The sequence below is a fragment of the Gymnoscopelus braueri genome (genome assembly GCF_963280865.1).
Source record: "Gymnoscopelus braueri genome assembly, chromosome: 18".
Classification (NCBI taxonomy): domain Eukaryota; kingdom Metazoa; phylum Chordata; class Actinopteri; order Myctophiformes; family Myctophidae; genus Gymnoscopelus; species Gymnoscopelus braueri.
Window position 1 is genome coordinate 19804723 of NC_137618.1, and position 22555 is coordinate 19827277.

Sequence of the window (22555 nt, forward strand, 5' to 3'; positions counted from 1 at the left end):
GCAATCAAGAGTTAACGTATCAAACCAAAGCCAAAAAGCAGTTCAACAGCGTGCCGTTATGACAGCAAAAGTGGTCTTGATTTGTTGAACCATGACAAATGATGTTCAGGTAAGTACCTTAATGCCCGAAGAAGACGAAGAAAGAACTTCGACGTACACAGTGTTAGCCATGTGCTTTGGCAAAGATGAATCAAGTGCAGTTGTAGCAAGATCGCTCTTCTTTTTTCTTTTTTTTTTACTTTCCCGTGGTCTGACAGTAATTAAGAGTAATGTGAGCCCCTCGTAACACCCTGGCATTTAAGAGATTTCTGATGGATTTGAGAGGAAACAAGCAGTTGTTATGAGTTCTCTGCACCTGCCTCTTCTCTCTCGCTCACACCCAGTCACGCACGCACAACAACACAGACACAGACACACTGTCACAAATCCTTACTGTCTTGAGTGGTTGGATACAGCTGTTTAGACCACTGGCAACGCACACACACACACACACACACTCACACACACATGCACGCGCGCGCAAGCGCAGAGTCATCAATCATCCCGGTCTTTCCTTGGAGAGAAAGAGAGATGAATATCTTGAGGAGATTGAGACGAGGCATGACACATTAAAAACTCTCGAGCCAATGACAACCACATCACAGATGGATTGTCTGAATAAACACAAAATAAATAAACACACGCGCACACACACACACACACACACACACACAGACTACACCTCCTCAACTCAAGAGCAGGGGAGAAAGTGGAGAAAGTGGAGACAAAAGGGGAGGGAGTGTGGTGGAGTGCTTTATAGCAAGTGTCGACAGAGAGAAGAATAATGGGACGTGCATTTTAGGAGTGATGGACTAAAGAGAGAGAAAGAGAGAGAGGGATGTTTGGAGGAACAGAGATAGAGAGATCGAGAGAGAGAGAGACGGAGAGATATTATCTATTGCAGCGTTAACAGTGTTGTTGCCGTCTTAACGAGGTGTTGATGCTGTGATCTACGGTCTCCGGAGTTGACGCCAGTATAACTTAGTTTCATTCTCCTCGTGCAATCAGTCCTGATTAAAGCTTTAATTGCAGAGACACGCCAGCACATACAACACAGGCCAATAAGAGCCTGAGTGAGAAATAATGAAGAGGCAGGAGAAGCATTTCATCTTCTGTCCAAGGAAAGACAAAAGTTTATAAAAGTATGATAAAGTATAGTGTAAAGATTAGCATAATGTGTATACATCACGGATACATCAGGACTCCATGCACATCAAAAAAACTTAGGAGGTGCAAGTCCTAGTCAGCAGGCATCTAAACTGTCAAAATATATACATACATATATATATATATATATATATATATAATATATATATATATATATATAAAATACAGGCATTATAGGCCTTTGAATCTGAATCAGTTTTTTGCTCCATAATTCTTTGTATTCCATTTGAAAAGGCATATTGCATCGATACATTTCAGAGAGTATCCTGTAAGTTGAACTAAGGAGTATATGAAATTGACTTTTATTTGTTTATTTGTGGTTGTTTAAGCTCTCTGCACCATCTGGTTCCGCAAAGAGCTTCCAATAAGGCCTGAGAGAGTTTCTTTACAAGCTAACAGTTTTTGGAGAAACTGTATGAGGTTTCCACCCGACAGACACCATATCATTGCTGTTGTTGGGTAGAAACCTTGTATGTCCAAAACCGTAACTTTTCAGGAAATGGAAAAAAGTGTGTTGGTTTCCAAAAATGTGTTCCAGTGGATCTGTTAACTTGTAATAATTGGCATTGGTTCAGTATTTATAAAACCCACTTTCACTTTCAAACTGAAAATAGCCAAATTAGCTATTTTCGCTATTTGTGCGACACTCTTGTGTCACAGGAAGTAGGGCAATAATTAAACATAAAAGGTTGAAACACAGAGAAATGTTCTCCCCGACAGCTATATGTAAAAGTAAATAAATAAATACAGTGAAGCAAAAAAAAAAAATCAAATTAAATGGTGTAAATCCACCAAGATGAACTGGGGTTCCCGATTACAGATACATTAGTAAACTGCAACACAGTGAGCCCCTTTGGACTGCACAAGTACAGTATGTGGCAGGGATTAAAGTTTATACCATGTGCAGGGAGAGCCGTTAAGGGCCAAATCTAAGGAAATACAGAGAGAGAGTTTTATTGGGTGCTAAAGAGGCCCTCTAAGACTATAAGCTGTTTTTCTACTCATGGTAAAGTGGTTAAGTTGTGTGTGAGACAGTGTGTGTGTGTGTGTGTGTGTGTGTGTGTGTGTGTGTGTGTGTGTGTGTGTGTGTGTGTGTGTGTGTGTGTGTGTGTGTGTGTGTGTGTGAGAGAGAGAAATATAGGATCTTGTTGGTTCAGCTGTTAATGTGGTGTGTGTGTGTGTGTGTGTGTGTGTGTGTGTGTGTGTGTGTGTGTGTGTGTGTGTGTGTGTGTGTGTGTGTGTGTGTGTGTGTGTGTGTGTGTGTGTGTGTGTGTGTGTGCGTGCGTGCGTGCGTGCGTGCGTGCGTGCGTGCGTGCGTGCGTGCGTCTGTATGTGTGGGCATCTTTGTGGCTCCTTACGCCACTCGACCTCCCGTGACCCGTGACCCCTCGAAGTCACATGACTTTCTGTGGGTTCCCACCCAAACGCTTTAAGATGGGTTCAAAGGCAGAGAGAGGGTCTTAACAACAGAGGTTAGGAACACCACATACCACAGTATATAGACATAACATCTTTAAAGTTCAATGCTCTTACAGGGCCAATTATCATTGGGCCATTGTGGTGTTTCTGTGACGGCCGCATATTAGTGCCACATTCTTGAATTGGACATAGCAGGGCTGAAACTATCCATTATTTTCTAAGCGATTGTTCTATCGATTACCGTTTTGATTAATCGAATAATCGAGAACGTGTTTTTTTTTGTTGTTAATTATTTATTTATTTATTTATTTTTTTAATTTTACACTTCATCGTTACATCGTTCATCGTACCAGTGTCGCATTGTGAGCTCTGCTATTTTCACTATTACAAAAAAAGAAATACCCCTCCAAAATCGAAATTTTTTAATATATATCATTTTAAAATCCTTTTTTATAATCGCTTCAAATGATTAGTTCGATTTAGTGTTGCACCCCTAGTTCATACTGGCCGAATTTTAGGATACAGCTGCTCCTCACTATAGATATAAGTTAGGTCATAAGTGCCCTATTTCCACCTATATCTTCATATCAAACAAACAAGTCACGAAGAACACCAATGGATCGATTATGTCCTCCTCCGTGCACAGAAGCACAGTGTCGCTACGAATGAAAATGACCATTCTATATACATTCTTCTTCTTTTTTTTCGGGGGGGGGGGATTTATTGAGTGCCAATGGAGAGAGACAAGAAATGCAGAGAGAGCAGGGGGATGACTTTCGTCAAATCGTCTCTGTCGGGTGGAATACTCCTATGTCCAAAACTGTTACTTTTCAGGATTCAAATATAAAAATAGCAAAAACAGCATATCGACAAGCTCAAAACTTGTGGATCTGCTATTTTTGACACTTTAATTTACGCAAAAATTGCCCGACGACAGCGAAATGATCGGCACCCATGTGGTGCTCTGGACTCCCCTATACATTCATTTCTATGCTATTTACAGAGGACATAGCTGTTGTATATATGTTACAGGGTGAATGGAGAACCAGGGTGATTGAAGAAGGCTCGCTCGTTTTTACCACCCACCCAGCAATTCTGTAGAAGCAACACTAGACACTAGAGGGAGCCACAAGCCAGGCTTGTGCACAAACATATATGGCCACACACACACAGTCACACACACACACACACACACACACACACACACACACGCACACACGCGCACGCGCTCATGCTTTTTTTGGTTTATTGAAAGCAGGACTGTTTAGATACTTTTATTGTGTTCTGGCTTTTGTTTTACTTTCTCCCTGACACACACACACACACACACACACACACACACACACACACACACAGTGATCCATGAAAAGAACTATTCTGTCCCTATCGGTTTACAAATCAAACGGCGCTGAGTCGACTAGTGGAGCGTCGGCCGGTCAGTGCGGGCACTCGCGCCCGGAGGCGCGAGGGCGCACTTCCTCGGCCTCAAGCTCCACTAAATCGGCGCGCCTCCGTCATGGACAAGCGTGTGCGTGTGAACGCGTGTTCAGCGTTCCCCTCATAGATATTATGGTTCCCCTAGCTTAGCTTCCTGGTTGCTATGTGGGGGGGAACAACAAAAGACAGGTCCGCTCGGCGCATCAAAGCCCCGCCTCTCCGCGTTCTCCTTCTCCTCCGAGGAGGAGGAGAAGGAGAGAAGGAGAGGACGGGACGGTTCATTACGCGAGGAGGAGGAGGAGGAGGAGGCTCCTCTTCCTCGCGAGCCTCGCGTAATAACCCCCCGCATCGCAGCGCCGTCCTCCTTCTCCTCCTCTCGAGCGTCGCTAATAAACCCTGTCTCGAAAAGCCCCGCCTCGCCCCGAAGGAGCCCCGTGCCTAAAAACGAGCGCTCTGTCTTCAATCACCCTGGCTCTCCAAACACCCTGTGACATATATATATATTGTGAGCTTGTATATCGCTGTGCATGAGTATACATCTTAATAGGGAAGCGCAGACAGAATGCGTAGGCAAAACTCCACTTTGAATGAGCTCTGATTTCTTACAGAAGCAGAGGATCCATAAGAAATGAGACGTGAACAAAAAACAAAAAAAAAGGAGAGTAGCAAACATTCAGGGGTCAGACAACAGCCTTTCAGCGAGGGGATTCACAAACAGGTAAGGGCACATGAAAAATTCAGCACGGCAATGACTACTCAGCGTTCGAGGATGCCACTTTAATCCATAAAGACCGGGAACGCATCTGTGTCATTTTTAAGATTTCTTTGGGCTATTTTTGAAAAATCGTGAAAATGTGTGCAAATCTTTGAATATATATATTTTTTTAAGCGAACATTTGTTATTTGTCAAATGTTCATTTGTCAAACATTTGACAAATGTCTTCTAAATCCTAGCAGTTTTCTGAAAAACTATCGTTGCTATCAGTGGCACTGGTGCTCAAACTTTTTCATGTCAAGGACCTCCAAAAAATGATATGTATTTGGCCGCGGACCCCCATCTAAAAATACTTTGTCCCAGGGACCCCCAGAAGCAAAGATTTGAGTACAAAAAAAATAATTTTTTAAAATATATATGTATTCAAAGATTTGCACAAATGTTCACGATTTTTAAAAAAAATAGCAGATCTACAAGCTCATAGCGCGGCACTCGGTGCCGCGCTGTGAGCTTGTATATCTGCTATTTTTGAATAGCCAAAGTATAAAACAACGGTCAAAGTGGTTACACGCAGATGCGTTCCCCGGTTTTAACGGGTTAACAACCAGGGCTGTGGACACGACGCCTCTCGCGGTCGTCACAGGACTGCTGATGCGCCGCCCCGTCTGTTGACTGAATGCCACGGGCGTAATTACACCCCCGGTCCCGCTATACTCCTCCACGACGGAGGGTGTATAAGACGTGTTTGACCGCGGCGAGCAGCACAAACTCTTTGTTCATCTGTATTCCTCTCAAACCCTGATTCCCAGGAGCAGAGAGGATAGAGGCCGTGCACAGACAGAGAGGAAATGCACAAACGCCGAGAGAAAAGTTAACGGTAAACACATGAATACAAAGCAATACATAACGGCAGAAGGGACGCTCTCCAGAGGAATGGGGTGGGGAGGGGAGGGGGGGGGGGGGCGGAGGAGCACAAAGGTGAGGCGAGGACAGAGAGAGAGAGAGAGAGAGAGAAAGAGAGAGAGAGATGCATAAAAAAAGAGGGCTTGAGGCCATAAGGTCTTGCACAAGCTGATGAATGCAAGGGAGAAAGGGAGGTTCAGATTGCCGTGGATGGAAGAAGAAGAAGAACGTGGGAGGATGTCGAGGAAAGGAGAGGAGAAGAAGAAGAAAGAGGGGAAGATAGGAGGATAGGAAGCGACGCTGTGTCATCTCTGACATCCAGAGTAAAGAGGAGGATGGGGAACGGCACAGCGTCCCCTGAAGAGGAAGCGGAAAAGGGGAAATAAAGGGGAAAGAAACAGGAAAGAAAGGGAGAAGGACGTGGGGTGGAAACGGGGGGAAGAAAGAGAAAAGAACGTGGAAAGAAGAGATGAAGAAAAGGGGAAAAGGAGGAATAGGGGAAGGACACAGGAGGCGGAGCCAGTAACAGAGAGAGTGACTGAAGTCTCGCCTCTTCAGTCAAAGGATGAGATGAATGCACAGTATGATGATGAAAAGATAAAGATAAAAGATGCACAGCCGACCCACTGGGATGTGTGAGAACAGAGAGACAGAAGGAAGGCAAAGAGGAGGATGGAGGGAGAGAGAGAGAGAGAGAGAGGGAGAGAGAGAGAGCGAGAGCTGGAGAGAGAGAGAGAGAGGCAAGAAAGTGTTGGCCTCAAGAGAGCTGGCATTCTGAAGGTCAACCTCTGCTGAGAATAATGGCTCCTAGTTTAGTGGAGAGCATGCATGCACACGCCCGCACACTTACGTGCACGTAGGTAGACACATGCATGCATGGCACGCATGCACACAGACGCACGTGCCGTAGGTAGACACGTGTGTGCGCGAGTGTGTGTGTGTGTGTGTGCGTGTGTGTGTGTTCGTACAGTGCCTGTCTGAGTGAAACTAAACACCACTCAGGGTCTCAAACTGTCTTTGTCAATAAAGTTCTGTCAAATATGATTAATCCTCCCGGGTATCATGAATTACAAATTGGCCGGTCCAGGAAGCTAACATGATTACACTCCCCCCGTTTGTGTGTGATCGTACACACACACACACACGCACACACACACACACGCACGCACGCACACGCACACGCACACGCACGCACACACGCACGCACGCACAGACAGACGCGCGCACACGTGCATGCGTGTGTGTGTGTGTGTGTGTGTGTGTGTGTGTGTGTGTGTGTGTGTGTGTGTGTGTGTGTGTGTGTGTGTGTGCAAAAATAAACACGTAAACAAGAGTGAGAAGGGGGGAGGAGGAGGGGGGTCGGTGGGTGATGGAAAGGAGACAGATAAAAAAAAGGTGAGGAAGGTTGAGAGATGAAGACATGACGAGAAAAGAAAGAGAAGACGAGAAAGAAAGATAAAGAACTGACGATGTGGAGGACTGAGGGGATGAAACCCTTTAGAGAAGAAAAAAGAAAACCTGACCAGCAGCGCAGATGGCTGGAGAGACTGTTGCCGTGGTAACGTAGAGAAAGACGGAACAATGGGGATATGGAGTGGATGGATGTTTCACATCCCATAATAATAACTCCACCACGCCATTCATTCATTCAGAAGAAGAAGCCCTACAGAGGAAAAAAAAAGACATCGGCTGACAAATGTCAAAGTGAGCAATAAACTATACTCAGTGAAAAGATAATAATTCAGTGCAGAGAACTGCTCTGGAAGGGGAAAAGGATCGCTGCAAATGTCAGACTGAAGAGGACGTGCTGATGGAGTCGGAGGTCATAGAGACAAGACCGTGAACCTTCAGCACCGCGGGTGCTTCAACCCTCTCCGTTCCCCTTGTCTCTCGTACTCTCTCTCTCTCATTGTCTCTCGTCCTCTCTCTCTCTCTCATCTTTCATCACCGGTGACACTTTTCGCCGCCACGCCATATAACCCATTCAATCCGAGAACTGTGTAATCTGTGTAACTTTTTATTTTATTTCTTTGGGCTATTCAAAAATAGCAGATATACAAGCTCATAGCGCGGCACCGAGTGCCGCGCTATGAGCTTGTAGATCTGCTATTTTAGAAAAATTGTGAAAATGTGTGCAATTTAGTTTTAAAGCGAACATTTTTAACTCAAATGTTTGCTTCTGGGGATTCTACACAAATGTCTTCTAAATCTTGACAGTTTTTGTTTTAAAAATACTTATGCTGCTATAATATCAGTGGTTCTCAAACTTTTTTCATTAAGGACCCCCAAAATCGCCCGCAGACCCCCCCCCCCCCCCCGTCTAAAAATATTTTGTTCCAGGGACCCCTAGAAGCAAAGATTTTAGTTAAAAATGTATATATATATTCAAAGATTTGCACATATTTTAACGATTTTCTTTTTCAAAAATAACAGATCTACAAGCTCATAGCGCGGCACCGAGCTTGTATATCTGCAATGTTTTTAATAGCCAAAGAAATCTTAAAATGACACAGATGCGTTCCCGGTCTTAATGGGATAATGTAATAAAGCATGTCATTTGAAACAAATGCCATCAAAATCATCTCGCAAAATGTCAAATTGAGTCGTAACTGTAATCCCGCCGTTGTTTATTCATCAAGTGTTGATAATTTTGTCGGCGGGGAACTTGTGTAGGAGGAGGCACGCTGGAAAAGGTCAACATGCGGGGCTAAATCATATTCATAAGCCGAGGAATCAGAGGAAGTTATCATTTTTTGGTCAAACGCCCACCAGACCCCCGCGTCCATCAAGAGGACTAAGCGCGGATAATGCTAATGTCAGAATGAGCTGCAAGCCGTGTTAAACCCTGCTATTCTCCACGTGAGCTTCTGCTCTTGACTCATAACCCATTAAGATCTCGAGGCCGATTCTACAAAATGTCTTCTAATCTAAATATTCAGTTTAAAAAAAAATAAAACATGTTGCTACACCAGTGGTTCTCAAACTTTTTCATGTCAAGGACCCCCAAAATGATATGTATTTGGCCACGGACCCCCATCTCAAAATATTTTTGTTCCAGGGACCCCCCAGAAGCAAAACGATTTGAGTCACAAATGTTCGCTTTAAAAAATATATATATTCAAAGATTTGCACAAATGTTCACGATTTTTCAAAAATCTACAAGCTCGTAGCGCGGCACTCGGTGCCGCGCTATGAGCTTGTGGATCTGCTATTTTTGAATAGCCCAAAGCAATCTAAAAATGACACATTCAGATGCTTTCCCGGTCTAAATTGGTTAAAAGCGCTAAGAACAACAATTAACCGCTCGTAGCAAAGTAGCAGGGGGTCTTGTACTGTACTGAATGCTATTAAAAACTGGGACATTCTTGGGGGCGCTGGCAGCCAAGTGGTTAAAGGAATAGTTCACCCAGAATAATCATTTTTTTCCTATCGATTAGTCACCAGTGGTAGGCAGCGGTTCCGGTAGGAGACACAAAGGAGACTCTTTGTGTCTCCTACCGGAACCGCTGCCGGTCATAAAATTATTGGCTTATAGGAATGCGACAAAAACTAAAAAAATATCCATGAATTCAAGTCTCCATGGGGTGACTAATCGATAGAAAAAAAGTCATTTTGGGGGTGAGCTATACCTTTAAGGCGTGTACCACTAGGCTCTGATGCCTGACAGCGAGTCCGGGGTTCGATTCCCCAAACCCGACGGAACCTTTGCTGTATGTGACTCCCCGATTCTCTGTCTCTCTTCACTGTGGAGTGTGGACTATCAATAAAGGCAGAAAAAGGCCAAAATATATAAAAGCTGTGACATTATATTCTATAAGGATAATTCCTTTTAAAAGGACGTTCATGAAAGTCCTTGCGGGCTTGTTTCCAATGAGGGCCTGTGAGCAATTAGGGGTTAAGAGTCTTGCTCAGGGACAAATTTCATTTCATCGACACATATGCTGGCGTGGCCTGGAATCTTACCTGGGGCAACCAGGGCCTCTGGCTCCCTAGGCGGGCTCACTAACCACTCAGCTATGGCCGCCCTTCTCTCTCTCTCTCTCTCCCTCTCGCTATATACAGTATATATATATATCTTTAACTGTCAAATCAAAGAAGACATTTAGTTTTGCCGTTATGTAACCATTCCTATGTGGTAAACAGGCTCTGGGTGAATTCTACCAAAGCGCAGTGAAATCAATCATCGATAATGCGACGTCCTGTTTAAATAGCCTCCTTTTCCTTCACATCTTGAGCGCATACGGGGGTGCCCCCTCTAAGATGTAATAGTTTCAAGCTGGGATCATTTGCTTCAGCACATGATCACAGCATTTCAGACTGCAGACACAATTACAATTCCTCAACAGTCACTAATTTCATACTTGATGGGTAGTTTCTGTAATTGTACTTGTAATGAGGAAATAAGGACATGAAAAACGAAGGGAAAACCCAGCTGCACGCAGATGGACACAAGCACGTGCACGCGCGCGCACACACACAAGGCATTAACCACTTATGCCCTATTTTATACTTCCGCTATTAGAAAATACCTGATCTACCACCAAATATGCTATTTTAAAAAATTGGTTATTTTTACATGTTCACCTATAATGCCATGCCCAAAATACCAGGGTGAAAGCGGTTAAAAGTAGCTGTCATAGTGCTTGTATACAGGGAAACCGAACCAAACCGTCATACAAAATACGGACACGTGCACGCAGACATGTGCACATGTACGCGCATGTACCAGTTTGATTATTTGTGTCATAGTGCTTGTTGCAGGAAACGAGCACATCAGTCCACCATTAGGCTGTTACGGGTCCAGATGTTCCAACTGGCACGTTTCGACACAGAACACACACACACACACACACACACACACACACACACACACACACACACCTGGAGGAACAGTTGCAGGCAGGTAGTGTATAAACATCTCATTATGTTGCACTTCCTTCTTCCTCAGAAGGACAAAAGTGTACTAAAGAGTAAAGACTAGATCACGCTTTGTCGCTCACAGAGGCAATGCACAAAATATGAAATTATCCCTGAATTGCCCCCCCCGGGGTTCGATAATATTTTATGACACATGATTCAAATGATGTATCTGTATTGAAAAAAAGACTATTTCCCATCATAAGCATGAGAATAAATTAAAGACATGCGCTCTGTTTCGTTGTACCCTGATGTGGGAAGCCATTAGGGGCAGGCTTGAATCAATGCCTTAATAACAGGAAATTAGGCATGGACACGCCCCTTTATGGACACACCCCTTCTCGCAGAGTTTCGTCTTGCTTCCTGCCAACAGGCCTGAAAATTTAACTGTAAAATCTGTTTTGAGAGATTAGATGTCCCTGATATTAGTGGTTCTCAAACATTTCCAATTCAAGGACCCCCACATTGATACGTATTAGGCTGCAGACCCCCACTTAACACATTGCCTGCCAAAGACGGAATGTCCGTCTTTTAAAATACACCCGTTTACCGCCAAAGACGGACATGTCAGTCTTTAAAAAAAACAAAACAAGATAACGTGATCCGAAGTTTTACCGCTCCATTCACTTCCTGGTTAACTTATTGCTTTAAATTCTTGTATCTCGGCTCCTGTGAACTTTTTTTTTTTACTATGTATTTTTAGTGAAACATGCTATTTTCAACTGGGAGGGAATGTGTTAAAAAAATAGATTTTGTGCCAGGGACCCCCATAAGAGAAGATGTTAGTTGTTAGATTAGATTGGTACAGAATTCTACAACTGTCTACACTGTAGGTGGGTAGATAACAGTGGAGGGAGTGAAACCTATGATCTGAATAGTCTTAACTTTTAACTTAACCGGAGATAACTTCCAGCCGGTGAAATGATTGTGAAATTAAACTGTTCCTCATTTTGCGGGAAACCCTCTGGAGCACCCCCCCCCCCCACTTTGACAACCACTGCCCTAAACAATATACATCTGATTTCTATTATAGAACACTTTAAACATGTGACAACATGAACTTTAGAGCGTCTAAGGTCCACCAGTGTTCCACACAGGCACAGTACTGCTCAGGACCAGGAAGTTGTTCAACTTTGTCAGCCATGGGACCCAGAGGAAGGAAAAATCTGCTCTTTCACCCCGGCAAGCTGGCATATTATACTCTTGTGGGGCCCATTGGTATTAGTTCTGTAACCCATTATGGGTTATGACCTAATAACCCAGTGTTTAAAAAGCCATTCTCCACATCAAAGACTTGTCCAGAACTCTTTTATGTAGCACAAACCGACTGAACTCATCAGAAACACAGGAAGTCAAGTAAAAACACGAGGTCAAGACATACAGGAGAGAGAGGGAGAGAGAGAGAGAGAGAGAGAGAGGGAGAGAGGGAGAGAGGGAGAGAGAGAGAGAGAGAGAGAGAGAGAGAGAGAGCGAGAGAGAGAGAGAACAGGAGAGGCTGAAGACGAGGTCGTTTAACTCTTTAAGACCAGGAACGCATCTGTGCTATTTTTAGATTTCTTTGGGCTATTCAAAAATAGCAGATCTACAAGCGCGGAACAGAGTTTCGCGCTACGAGCTTGTAGGTCTGATATTTTGAAAAATCTTGAACATTTGTAACTCAAATCTTTGCTTCTGGGGAGTCCCTGGAACAAAATATTTTACAAATGGTCGCTTTAAAAGATACATATTCAAAGATTTGCACACATTTTCACGATTTTTCAAAGAAATCGCATAGCAGATCTACAAGCTCGTAGCGCGGCACTCGGTGCCGCGCTACGAGCTTGTATATCTGCTATTTTTTGAATAGCCAAAGAAATCTAAAAACGACACAGCTACGCGTTCCCGGTCTTAACGGGTTAAGGGACCCCCTGGTCAGCTAAGAAATAAGTGGCGTCTTGATGAGCCCCGACACACACACAGACCCACTGCTGGACAAAGGCATGGATTGTGTGCCAGCAGAGAGAAGGGCTCTGGGAAAAAAATGCTGGGTCTGGTTGGGAGGTCTACTCAAGAGAATGATGGAGAGGGAGAGAGAGAGAGAGAGAGAGAGAGAGATTAATTCTCCCCCTGCATCAGAGTAAAAAAGGGGGAGTTAAACAGTGTTCAACAATGTCCGGGTTTTACCCCCCAAGTTCAGATACAATACATACAGAAACAATGGCGATAGGATGGGTAGAAGAGCAAAGACAAGAGAGGTAAAATGAAGGTACATACAGTAGGAGAGCATATGCAATGGAAAAGAAACGACGACAAAGGAAGATATCGTAGCTGTCCGGGCAGAAACCTCTTATCTCCATATTTTAACCCTTTGTGTATAGTTCATACAACTACAGCGCCACACGAAATGATCCGCAAAGATCGCTGCGCAGCGCGAAGCGACGCGTTTTGAGCTTGTGGATCTGCTACTTTTGCCATTTTTGAATTTGAATCCTGAAAAGTTACGTTTTGGACATAATATATGAGGTTTCCAACCGACAGAGACAACATACAGAAAGACAGACAGAGAGAGAGAGAGAGAGAGAGAGACAGAATAAGAAACACAGAGCAACTGAAAACCATCTGCTTTTTCTGTTACTAATCACCCAATTATCACTCTAACAAGGAAGTAATGGCCTTGCCATAAACCCAGCCATGCTCTCTGATTGGCTCTGATAATCCAATAACAGAGAGAACAGAAGAAAAAAAAAGAAAAGATGGGAAATGTGATTGGATAACCAAGTTAAATGCGATTGAGAGCTTGGCAATTCTGTGCTTTTCATTATTTTCTTACACAAGTTAGATAGTCTCATATATTATGGGCGGCAAGTTCCCCATGTGTACTTGTGTGAGTGTGTGTGTGTGTGTGTGTGTGTGTGTGTGTGTGTGTGTGTGTGTGTGTGTGTGTGTGTGTGTGTGTGTGTGTGTGTGAGAGAGAGAGAGAGAGAGAGAGAGAGGGAGGGAAAACAGATTGATGTGTAATGGGTCAGTAATAGGGTACATATGGCAGGGGTGCAACCAGCTAATGTGGACCATCCACACACTGTGATAGCAGTCAAATGACCTGAATACTGACAATGACCGCAGAATGACTCACACACACACACACACACACACACACACACACACACACAAACACATGCGTGCGGTTGTACCCACACACTCACATAGAGGCATTTGCGCACACACAGACATATACCATTGCGGTCGGCAGTTGCTACGCCCGTGCTCAGATGAATATCACATACATATCCATGCACACGTACTCACTCAAAACGTGTTCGCAAATACGCGGACGGACATGCACGTGTACTGTAAACCTCCCACGCACAGGGCCCACGTGCATGTGCACTCACACACACACTCAACACAGCTATTTGTAGATAGAAATTTGCCGTTATTTCTCAGAGAAAGAGAGCAAATGAGAGAGGGAGGGAAAGAGAGAGAGAGAGGTGAACAGAGGAATAGAGTGAAGAGGTCATTTGTGGGAAATGGCAGTGAGAGGGTAGCCTGGCCTGGGGGTTTATTGTGTGAAAGAGCCAGTGTTGTCCTCTAACTAATGCCAACGATTTGTACTTGGTCGTACACCGGTGTCCGGCGCCGAAAACAGCCGATCTACAAGCTCAGGACGCGTCTCGAGGCGACCGCGTCGTGAGCTTGTAGGTCTGTCTATTTTCGGGCACGGGACACCGGCACGCAACGAAGTATAAATCAGGCTTAATGGGACCGGGACATCTGGTAGATTAACAGGGGACTGGGGGGGGAAATAATACCCACTTGTCTCTTCCAACAACACACTTCCAAACTCTTTTTTGTTTAATACAGTGTGAATAGGTATCATATCACCCATCATCACACTAATGACATGTTTGCTTTTTTTAGGTCTCATGGCTGACCAACTGCCTGTGCGTTTTAAGGTGACTCTCCACCAAACAGATGACTTCAGACTACAACAGAACAGTCTGTTGGCATTTAAGTTCAGCACAAAGTCGGCCCGACGTTAATGAGGACACATTTTTACAGGCAGTGTTGCCATATTTTGTGAGAGAAATAAGCAACCAGGTCTAGGAAGACAAGCCCAAAAGGCCACATAAGCACTTTAAACCTATATGCATCGGCATATCTACAAGCTCGGCTATTTTCAAAAACTTGATTCTTCTGCTTCTGAAATCAGCTCTAATCGCGGTGCATTTGACGTTGCCTGTGGGCCATGCAAGACATTGTGAGCTTGTAAATCTGTTATTTTAGAAAAATGTTTTTCGCCTATAATGACATGCCCAGAATATATATAGCCTTCAGATTTAAATGAACACACATTTTACTGGGTAGGTTTGAATCGAACATGTAATTTGTTATTGGGCGTGATGGTTATTCAGGAGCTGGAGCCAGGCAAAGATAACAAAGTTATAACTTTGTCTGATGATTACATGTTATAAAATAGCAGTTGTCACTTACACAGGTTCCAAAAACCAACCTGCTATGATTTATGCCTCAGTAGCTATCGGTGTATCTTTATACACACGCCGTTCCCAGAGCCAGTGATTCTCAAAGTATGGTCCCCTCCAGGAGGACCCCCGGCGGCCTTTGAAGGGGGTCCACAGCCAAATTATTCAATACAGCATCAAAATCAGTTTAACCACTTTAAAACTATTTTTTTACCTCAGATATTTGAATAGGGCGATTTACAACACGTTGCATCTGAGCTTTTAGATCTGCTTTTTGCATGACATTTGGAAACATCTTGATAAATTGGGAAAATATGTGGAATCATTTTCTGACATTTAAAAAATAAATCTTCTCTCCTGGGTGTCCTTGACACAAAATCTCTTAAGACCGTGGTCCGTCGCGATCGATCTGGGGGTCCTTGACGCGAAGACGTGTGAGAACCGCTGGCCTAATAAGCGACAGGCAGTACATGAATAAGTAGAAACACTTGAGGGGTATTAACGGGGTATCAAACTCTCCTCTCTATTTGCCGTGGTGACATTTTGCTGACAGTTTGCTAGGTAAAGTGTTTGCGCTCCAGGCGGGGGAAACATCATCTAGCGTTAGGTCATGTTTTAATTTTAGAGACGTCAAGAAGCCTTGCCTCACCACCCACACACACACACACACACACACACACACACACACACACACACACACACACACACACACGTGAGCGTGAGCACGGACACGTACCCAGTGCCCCCCTGCAGCATGAGTGATGTTGAGTCAAACTTATACAGTAACTGACTAAGCAGCCTGTACGGCTATTCCTAGGCTCACTTGGAAATAATATAAACGCGCGAGTGCACGTGTGCATGCATGCACATGCACACACACACACACACACACACACACGATAAGACGGCATGTACGACCCCACGCAGACATACATACACACACACACACACACACACACACACACACACACACACACACACACACACACACACACACACACACACACACACACACACACACACACACACACACACACACACACACACACACACACACACACACACACACACACACACACACAGGTACGCAGGCATGCAGACACTAGATACACACAGCCAGGGGGCTATTTCTGGACCAGAGGGTAAATAATATAATGTTTTCATAAGGTCAACAGCCGGGATATGTTTTCATAAGGTGATCTCTCTCTCTCTCTCTCTCTTTCTCATTTCATTTGACCTCTCCCACTCATCAAACAATATCAAAAAAAATATTACAAGGTGAATATGGCTATAGGATGAAGATGCTATTTTGAGCGGTCAATTAAGGCATTCCGCAGTGCGTAATTTTTTTGTGTGAAAGGGACCGCCATTCTATTGTAATGCCGAATAGGCTAGTCTTATGGACGCAGTTCTAATCATAGAATCTAATAGAATATGATCATTTTGAGCGGAAGCTTAGCAAGCTGATAATGAAATCATGAATTATAGATTTTTGTCTCAGAAGTGGCCGTGTAATAACAGTGTTATACTGTAACATGAACCAGTCATTATTGCATAATAAACCCTGCCCCCGGTGAAGTACATGAATGCATAATGCATTCATTATATACATGTTAATCTTTTGTTAATTGGATTTCAGTTTTGACCGTATCTATGCAATTATAATAAAAAATGACATCCATGCTTTTCATGCTCATTCTACTGTATTGTAGTACATGTTAGTACTGTACTAATATCCATAATATGTGGTTACATTGTAGCTGTCAGTCAATGAAGTGTACAGTAGGTGAAGTTAAATGAACTGACAGTCATAAACAAGCAGAGACAGCATGTACGACATGTACTGTACTCTACTGTATGTGTGTGTGTGTGTGTGTGTGTGTGTGTGTGTGTGTGTGTGTGTGTGTGTGTGTGTGTGTGTGTGTGTGTGTGTGTGTGTGTGTGTGTGTGCGCGTGTGTCCAGTTTCCCAGGACCCTCTCTCAGATAGCAGCCAGACCTCAAAACCATCATCACCACTCCCTCTCCCATCTGCCAAAGCCATCTCACACACACACACACACGCGCACTTCATTCTAAGGTGTGACACAAACATGCACACGCACATGGACACAAGCAAACATGCACGCACCCATGCAGGTGCGCACTCACTCACGCACACATGTATTTATGCATCGCGCACACACACACACACACACACACACACACACACACACACACACACACACACACACACACACACACACACACACACACACACACACACACACACACACACACACACACATCAGGGGTGTGAAACAGCCATTCCCCACCATTTTAACAGGGTGGGAACCAGGCTGTAAATGTCCTAAAGGTCATAACTGCTGCCTGTCAGTCAGTCACTCTCTCTCCTCTCTCTCTCACACACACAAACACAAACAAACATTTGTTGTCTGCTTGTTTATCTGCTGACGTGTTGTCTGAATAGAATAAACAGAGAGAGAGAGATGGAGGGAGAGGGGAAGAGAGGGTGAGGGAGATAAGCACAGACAGAATGAGAGTGTGTGTGTGAGAGAGAGAGAGAGAGAGAGAGAGAGAGAGAGAGAGAGAGACACAGACAGACAGACAGACAGACAGACAGACAGACAGACAGACAGACAGACAGACAGACAGACAGACAGACAGACAGACAGACACAGACAGACAGAGTTGTTATTGTTTTCTTCTGTTTTATATTGTATTTGTCTTTTTTAAGCGATGTTCGAAATAAAACTCATTCATTCATTCAGATACAGAGAGAGAGAGAGAGAGAGAGAGAGAGAGAGAGAGAGACACAGAGACAGACGATACAAAATGGGACAAACACCTAAATTGAGACTCTGTATGCAGACTGCAAATTCATTCTCTACATCCAATGCAAAGCACCAAATAATGCACGCTGAACAGAATTAGGATGATGCCGACTAATTATCAAAATAGAGCATTTAAATGTATTAAAAAAAGGGACCCAGAAAAAAAAAGCCCTCACCCACAGAGAGCGTCTAGAAAGATGAGCCCTCCTCAGCCAGCTGGTTCTGAGACTCTTGTTAACAAGCACAAGCACAGCCGCTAGACAGAAGACCCACTGGACGGAGTCAAAATATAAGACGGCAAAAAGAAGACTATCTGACACGTTGTTGGAAAGAATCAACCAAAAACCCAGAGCAAATTGGAATTCTACTCGGCTATCCTCGACTATGTACAGACTCACTCGGTGAACATGGAGAAAGGGCCGCCACATCAGGCACACACCTGGCTCCCATGAGAAGACAGGCTTGTGTGCACCCGCTGCACACAGAATGAGGCGGAAGCCGAGCTGCTGCACTTTCTAACTGCCTGCTGCCGACTGCTTCCGTCAGATTACAAACAACCCCCTCCAAAAAAAGAGGGCCTAATAAAACAAAAACAAGAAAACATCTGCTGGGTGAAGTGTGCAGCAATGGGCGAACACAGCAGCAAACACAGATTTGTGAGCTGTTGTGACAATCCAATGGCAAAACAACCACTGTAAAAGACTGTCATTCGTCTGTGTATTCCTGCACTATCTTCACCATACTATCTAAACAGAGCAGATACCTCAAAATACACCAAAAGAAGTACAAAAAAGTTATTTTGACTTAACTGTAAAGATTCTATTTACAGCAAAAGCACAATTTTCGGCCTGTATTTAAAATATTTCAAGTTCATTTCACCAATTCGATTGCAGTGTTGCAGTTTTACACAGCTCTGTTTACACACTTCTTTAATCTAGTAGGCCTTATTTCTTTAATTGTACATTCATTTCTTCTTAATTTTTTTCATGTTTCCCATGCTTATAAAGCCCCTTTGAATTGAACAGAGAGAGGGAGATAACGGGATTGGCAATGAAGAGCAGAGAATGGAAGAATGTGAAACGTAACTCATTCTTGTCACACAATACAACTGTGCATTGTGACAAGAATGTGTAGAATAAGGTGACGTCTCTGTGTGTCTTTGAAGGCACTATTACTTCAGCGTAATTGTCTGTTAAAGGGCTTTTGTTTCATAGTCGCCTCTCGATAAGGCGCCTGTTAGTTGTGCGTAAAAGTGTGTGTTCAGTAATTACAATGAACATCCATCATGTTCAGTAACTCGACCCGAGTCAAATAATACTCTTTGACAGAGGGAGAGGATCAACCAACACGAGAGGAGAGAGTGAAAACGTATGAGGGGGGACGGGGAGGGGGTTCAAGTTTCAGCCCCTGTCTGAGTGCTTGTTCCTTGGGGAGGGAATCAGGTGAGTCCCATAGGCTGAGACCAGGGTCTCTGGAGATACAGAGAGACTGCAGACGGACGGACGGACAGACAGACAGACAGACAGACAGACAGACAGACAGACAGACAGACAGACAGACAGACAGACAGACAGACAGACAGACAGACAGAATTATGAACCTTAAAGAGGATTACTCTTTCACTCTTCTCAGGCTTCTCTCTCTGTATTTCCTCCACCGTTTACCTTTGTGACTTGACTCAAAGAAAATACCTAGAGCTCAGGCAGACCATGGATTACAGACAAGAGAGACGACAGAGACAAAAGACAGGAGCAGAATAGAGTGAAGAGAAGAGAAGAGAGTTACCTTGGTAAAGAGGCGTACTGGCGTTCCACCTCTTCATAGCGCGGTGCTATGCGATGGTCTGTCCCTCTGCCTGGCATCTGGCAAACAGACACACACATACACAGTTATTTAAAACTCAGCACATGATCAAACCATTATTGGTTAAATTGTCCTAAAGCTGAAGTTTAAAGCACAAAGCGCTGTGAGGAAGAGTTTGCATGTGTTGAAGAGAACACTCTCATACGTGTGTGTGTGTGTGTGTGTGTGTGTGTGTGTGTGTGTGTGTGTGTGTGTGTGTGTGTGTGTGTGTGTGTGTGTGTGTGTGTGTGTGTGTGTATGTCTCACACAAGAGTAATTTGGGGCTGACAAAGGCTAGTTATTAGGGATTTAAAGTTAAGGTTTCGGCCTCGTGAGGGTTTTTTGTTGGGGGGGGTCTTCATCCTAGATTAGGTTACTTCAAACAGGATGGAGTCGTAAACACACACACACACACACACACACACACACACACACACACACACGCACACACTCACGTCTGGTCTCCAGCTTTAAGAAAAGACAGATTAAGTCAGTCCACCCTTACTTTAGCTGGCAGTGCAATCTATCTCTCTTTCTCTCTCTCTCTCACTCATATTCTGTCTCTCTTCCAGGTCTCTGCTTTATTTTCTACCCATTCCTTCCACCATCCATCTTTATTCGCCCAACTTTTCTTTTTTTCCTCTCTGAAAGTCTGAATCACTCCTTTCCTCCTCTCGTCTCCCTCTCCTCTCTTTCTTTCTCTCTCCCTCTTCTGGGATTATCCCCTTCTATTCAGCAGGGAGATTCCAGCTGCTGCAAACTTCCTTCAAGAAGCTGTCTAAACCCAGAACATCAACAAGCTCCATTTACAAACACATTTGCACGCGCGCGTACACGTACACACACACACACACACACACACACACACACACACACACACACACACACACACACACACACACACACACACACACACACACACACACACACACACACACACACAGTAGGCAGCTTTCATAAGCGGGTGTGGGCTCTGCTGTTACTCCGACACCATACACTTCATCAAACATTCCTTTTTTCCCCCGGATATATAAATGAACAAAGTGTATGTTGGTGCCATTGTCACAACGTAAGTAGAACATAATAGAACTTTAGTAGATCATTGTCACATGATAATAGAGCAGACCTGCACTGGAGGGGACCGTTTTAAGATGAATGTTTTCGGACAGTTCTACCATATTTCTCTTTCCGTCCTCATAGCAGGGAATGATGCAAGGAGTGAGGTTCATAAAGTACAGATTTTCTGATCCTGTCTTGTTTTGAACTCCTAGCTGTCTATAAGATTCATTAGCTGTCAGAGAGAGAGAGAGCGACAGACAGACAGACAGACAGACAGACAGACAGACAGACAGACAGAGAGAGAGAGCGAGAGAGAGGGTTGAAAGGAACAGAAAGTAAGGTGAGAGCGCAGCTGACTTTGCTGCAAATACAGGGGTGAATGAGTTGAAAAGAAAGAGTTAGGAAGGAGAGAGAGAGAGAGAGAGAGAGAGAGAGAGAGAGAGAGAGAGAGGGGCATATTAAAAGCTATTGAATAGTGGATGGAGTGAGTGGGGTGAGAGAGGACAATTATAAAACAATAGAGTGGATGGCCAGACAGAACAGAGGAGTGCTGGTATAATGATAGAGACATTAGAATGATAGAGGATACACAAAGGAAGAGGCAGAGAGAGAGAGAGGTTTTGATGTGAACGACAGCAGGAGAAGAAGGGGTGAAAGAGAGGTGAAACCAATAATAAACAGTGTTTGCAGAAATATTATCGAGGTCCTATAGGAGCGTATGGGCCTGTATCCATCCAGCTGGAAACGTTAACCATAACAAACGTACAGTGTTTGGCGTGTAATGTTTCCAGAACAATGGAGACCCATTCCATATGCTGTCATTTCATGCCATATATAACAATAACGATCCAATCCATATATATGGTATAGTTTAGAAATGTTTAGAGTGTAATATTTCTAAAACAATGAAGATCCAATTCTCAAATGTTAGAATTCAGAAATGTTTTTAGACACGATATTGTGTAATAATTCAAGGGTCAAGGTTCTTTATAGCTAGGTCTTAAGTGCAGGTACAGTAAATTGAGTAAAAATAATGCAGCAGCATAAACAATTATACAACATTGGCATTCCAATCAATCTATAAATTGCAGGTCTGTCTGTATGACTGTCCTTTGAATATCTCAAGAACCTGTTCATCCGATCGACTTCACATTTGGTGGGTATATTGCAGAGTATTGCTTGAAGATGATCAGATGAGTGGTTCTCTGCAAATAGCCATACTGCAGCAGTTGTAAACCACGCTGCAAGCAGCACCTCCGGGGGCCAAGCAAGCAATTGGCCCATGTGAACGGACAAGCATTCCAAATGTCAGGTGCTGGAACTACATTTATTCAAGTAATGCACTTAAGTGCACTTTTGAGATATTTTTCTATACATTTTTCATTAATATCTACTCCACTACATCTCAGAGGCAAACATTGTACTTTTTACTCCACTACAATTATTTGAAAACTTCAGTTACTTACTAATTACTTTGACTATTTGAAAATAGAACTACTGTGTTAGTATATGTCAGCCCAGAAGTTCAAAGAAGTAGCTTCTGAAAGTCATTTGTTGCTGTACAGTACCAATCGGATGCTACTGATCTGCTGTTACCTTGACGACTAAAGTGTTTGTGACTCTGTGGGAGGAGCTTTCACTTGTCACATGGTGTGTGTGAACAGTATCACTGTACTGTCCACCGCACACACTGCTGCTGAGGCTGTGCGTGTGCGTGTGCGTGTGCGTGTGCGTGTGCGCGTGTGTGTGTGTGTGTGTGTGTGCA

At 43.8% G+C, this 22555-nt stretch overlaps 1 protein-coding gene across 1 annotated transcript in view; it reads right to left on the reverse strand.

Moving 5' to 3' along the window:
- LOC308073730 (partitioning defective 3 homolog B-like) overlaps positions 1–22555 on the reverse strand; it is a 381612-nt gene that overhangs the window by 9793 nt on the left and 349264 nt on the right. Inside the window, exon 23 of the mRNA XM_080412818.1 lies at positions 19675–19751. Coding sequence (XP_080268944.1) covers positions 19675–19751 — 77 coding nt within the window. The remainder of the gene's footprint in view (positions 1–19674; positions 19752–22555) is intronic.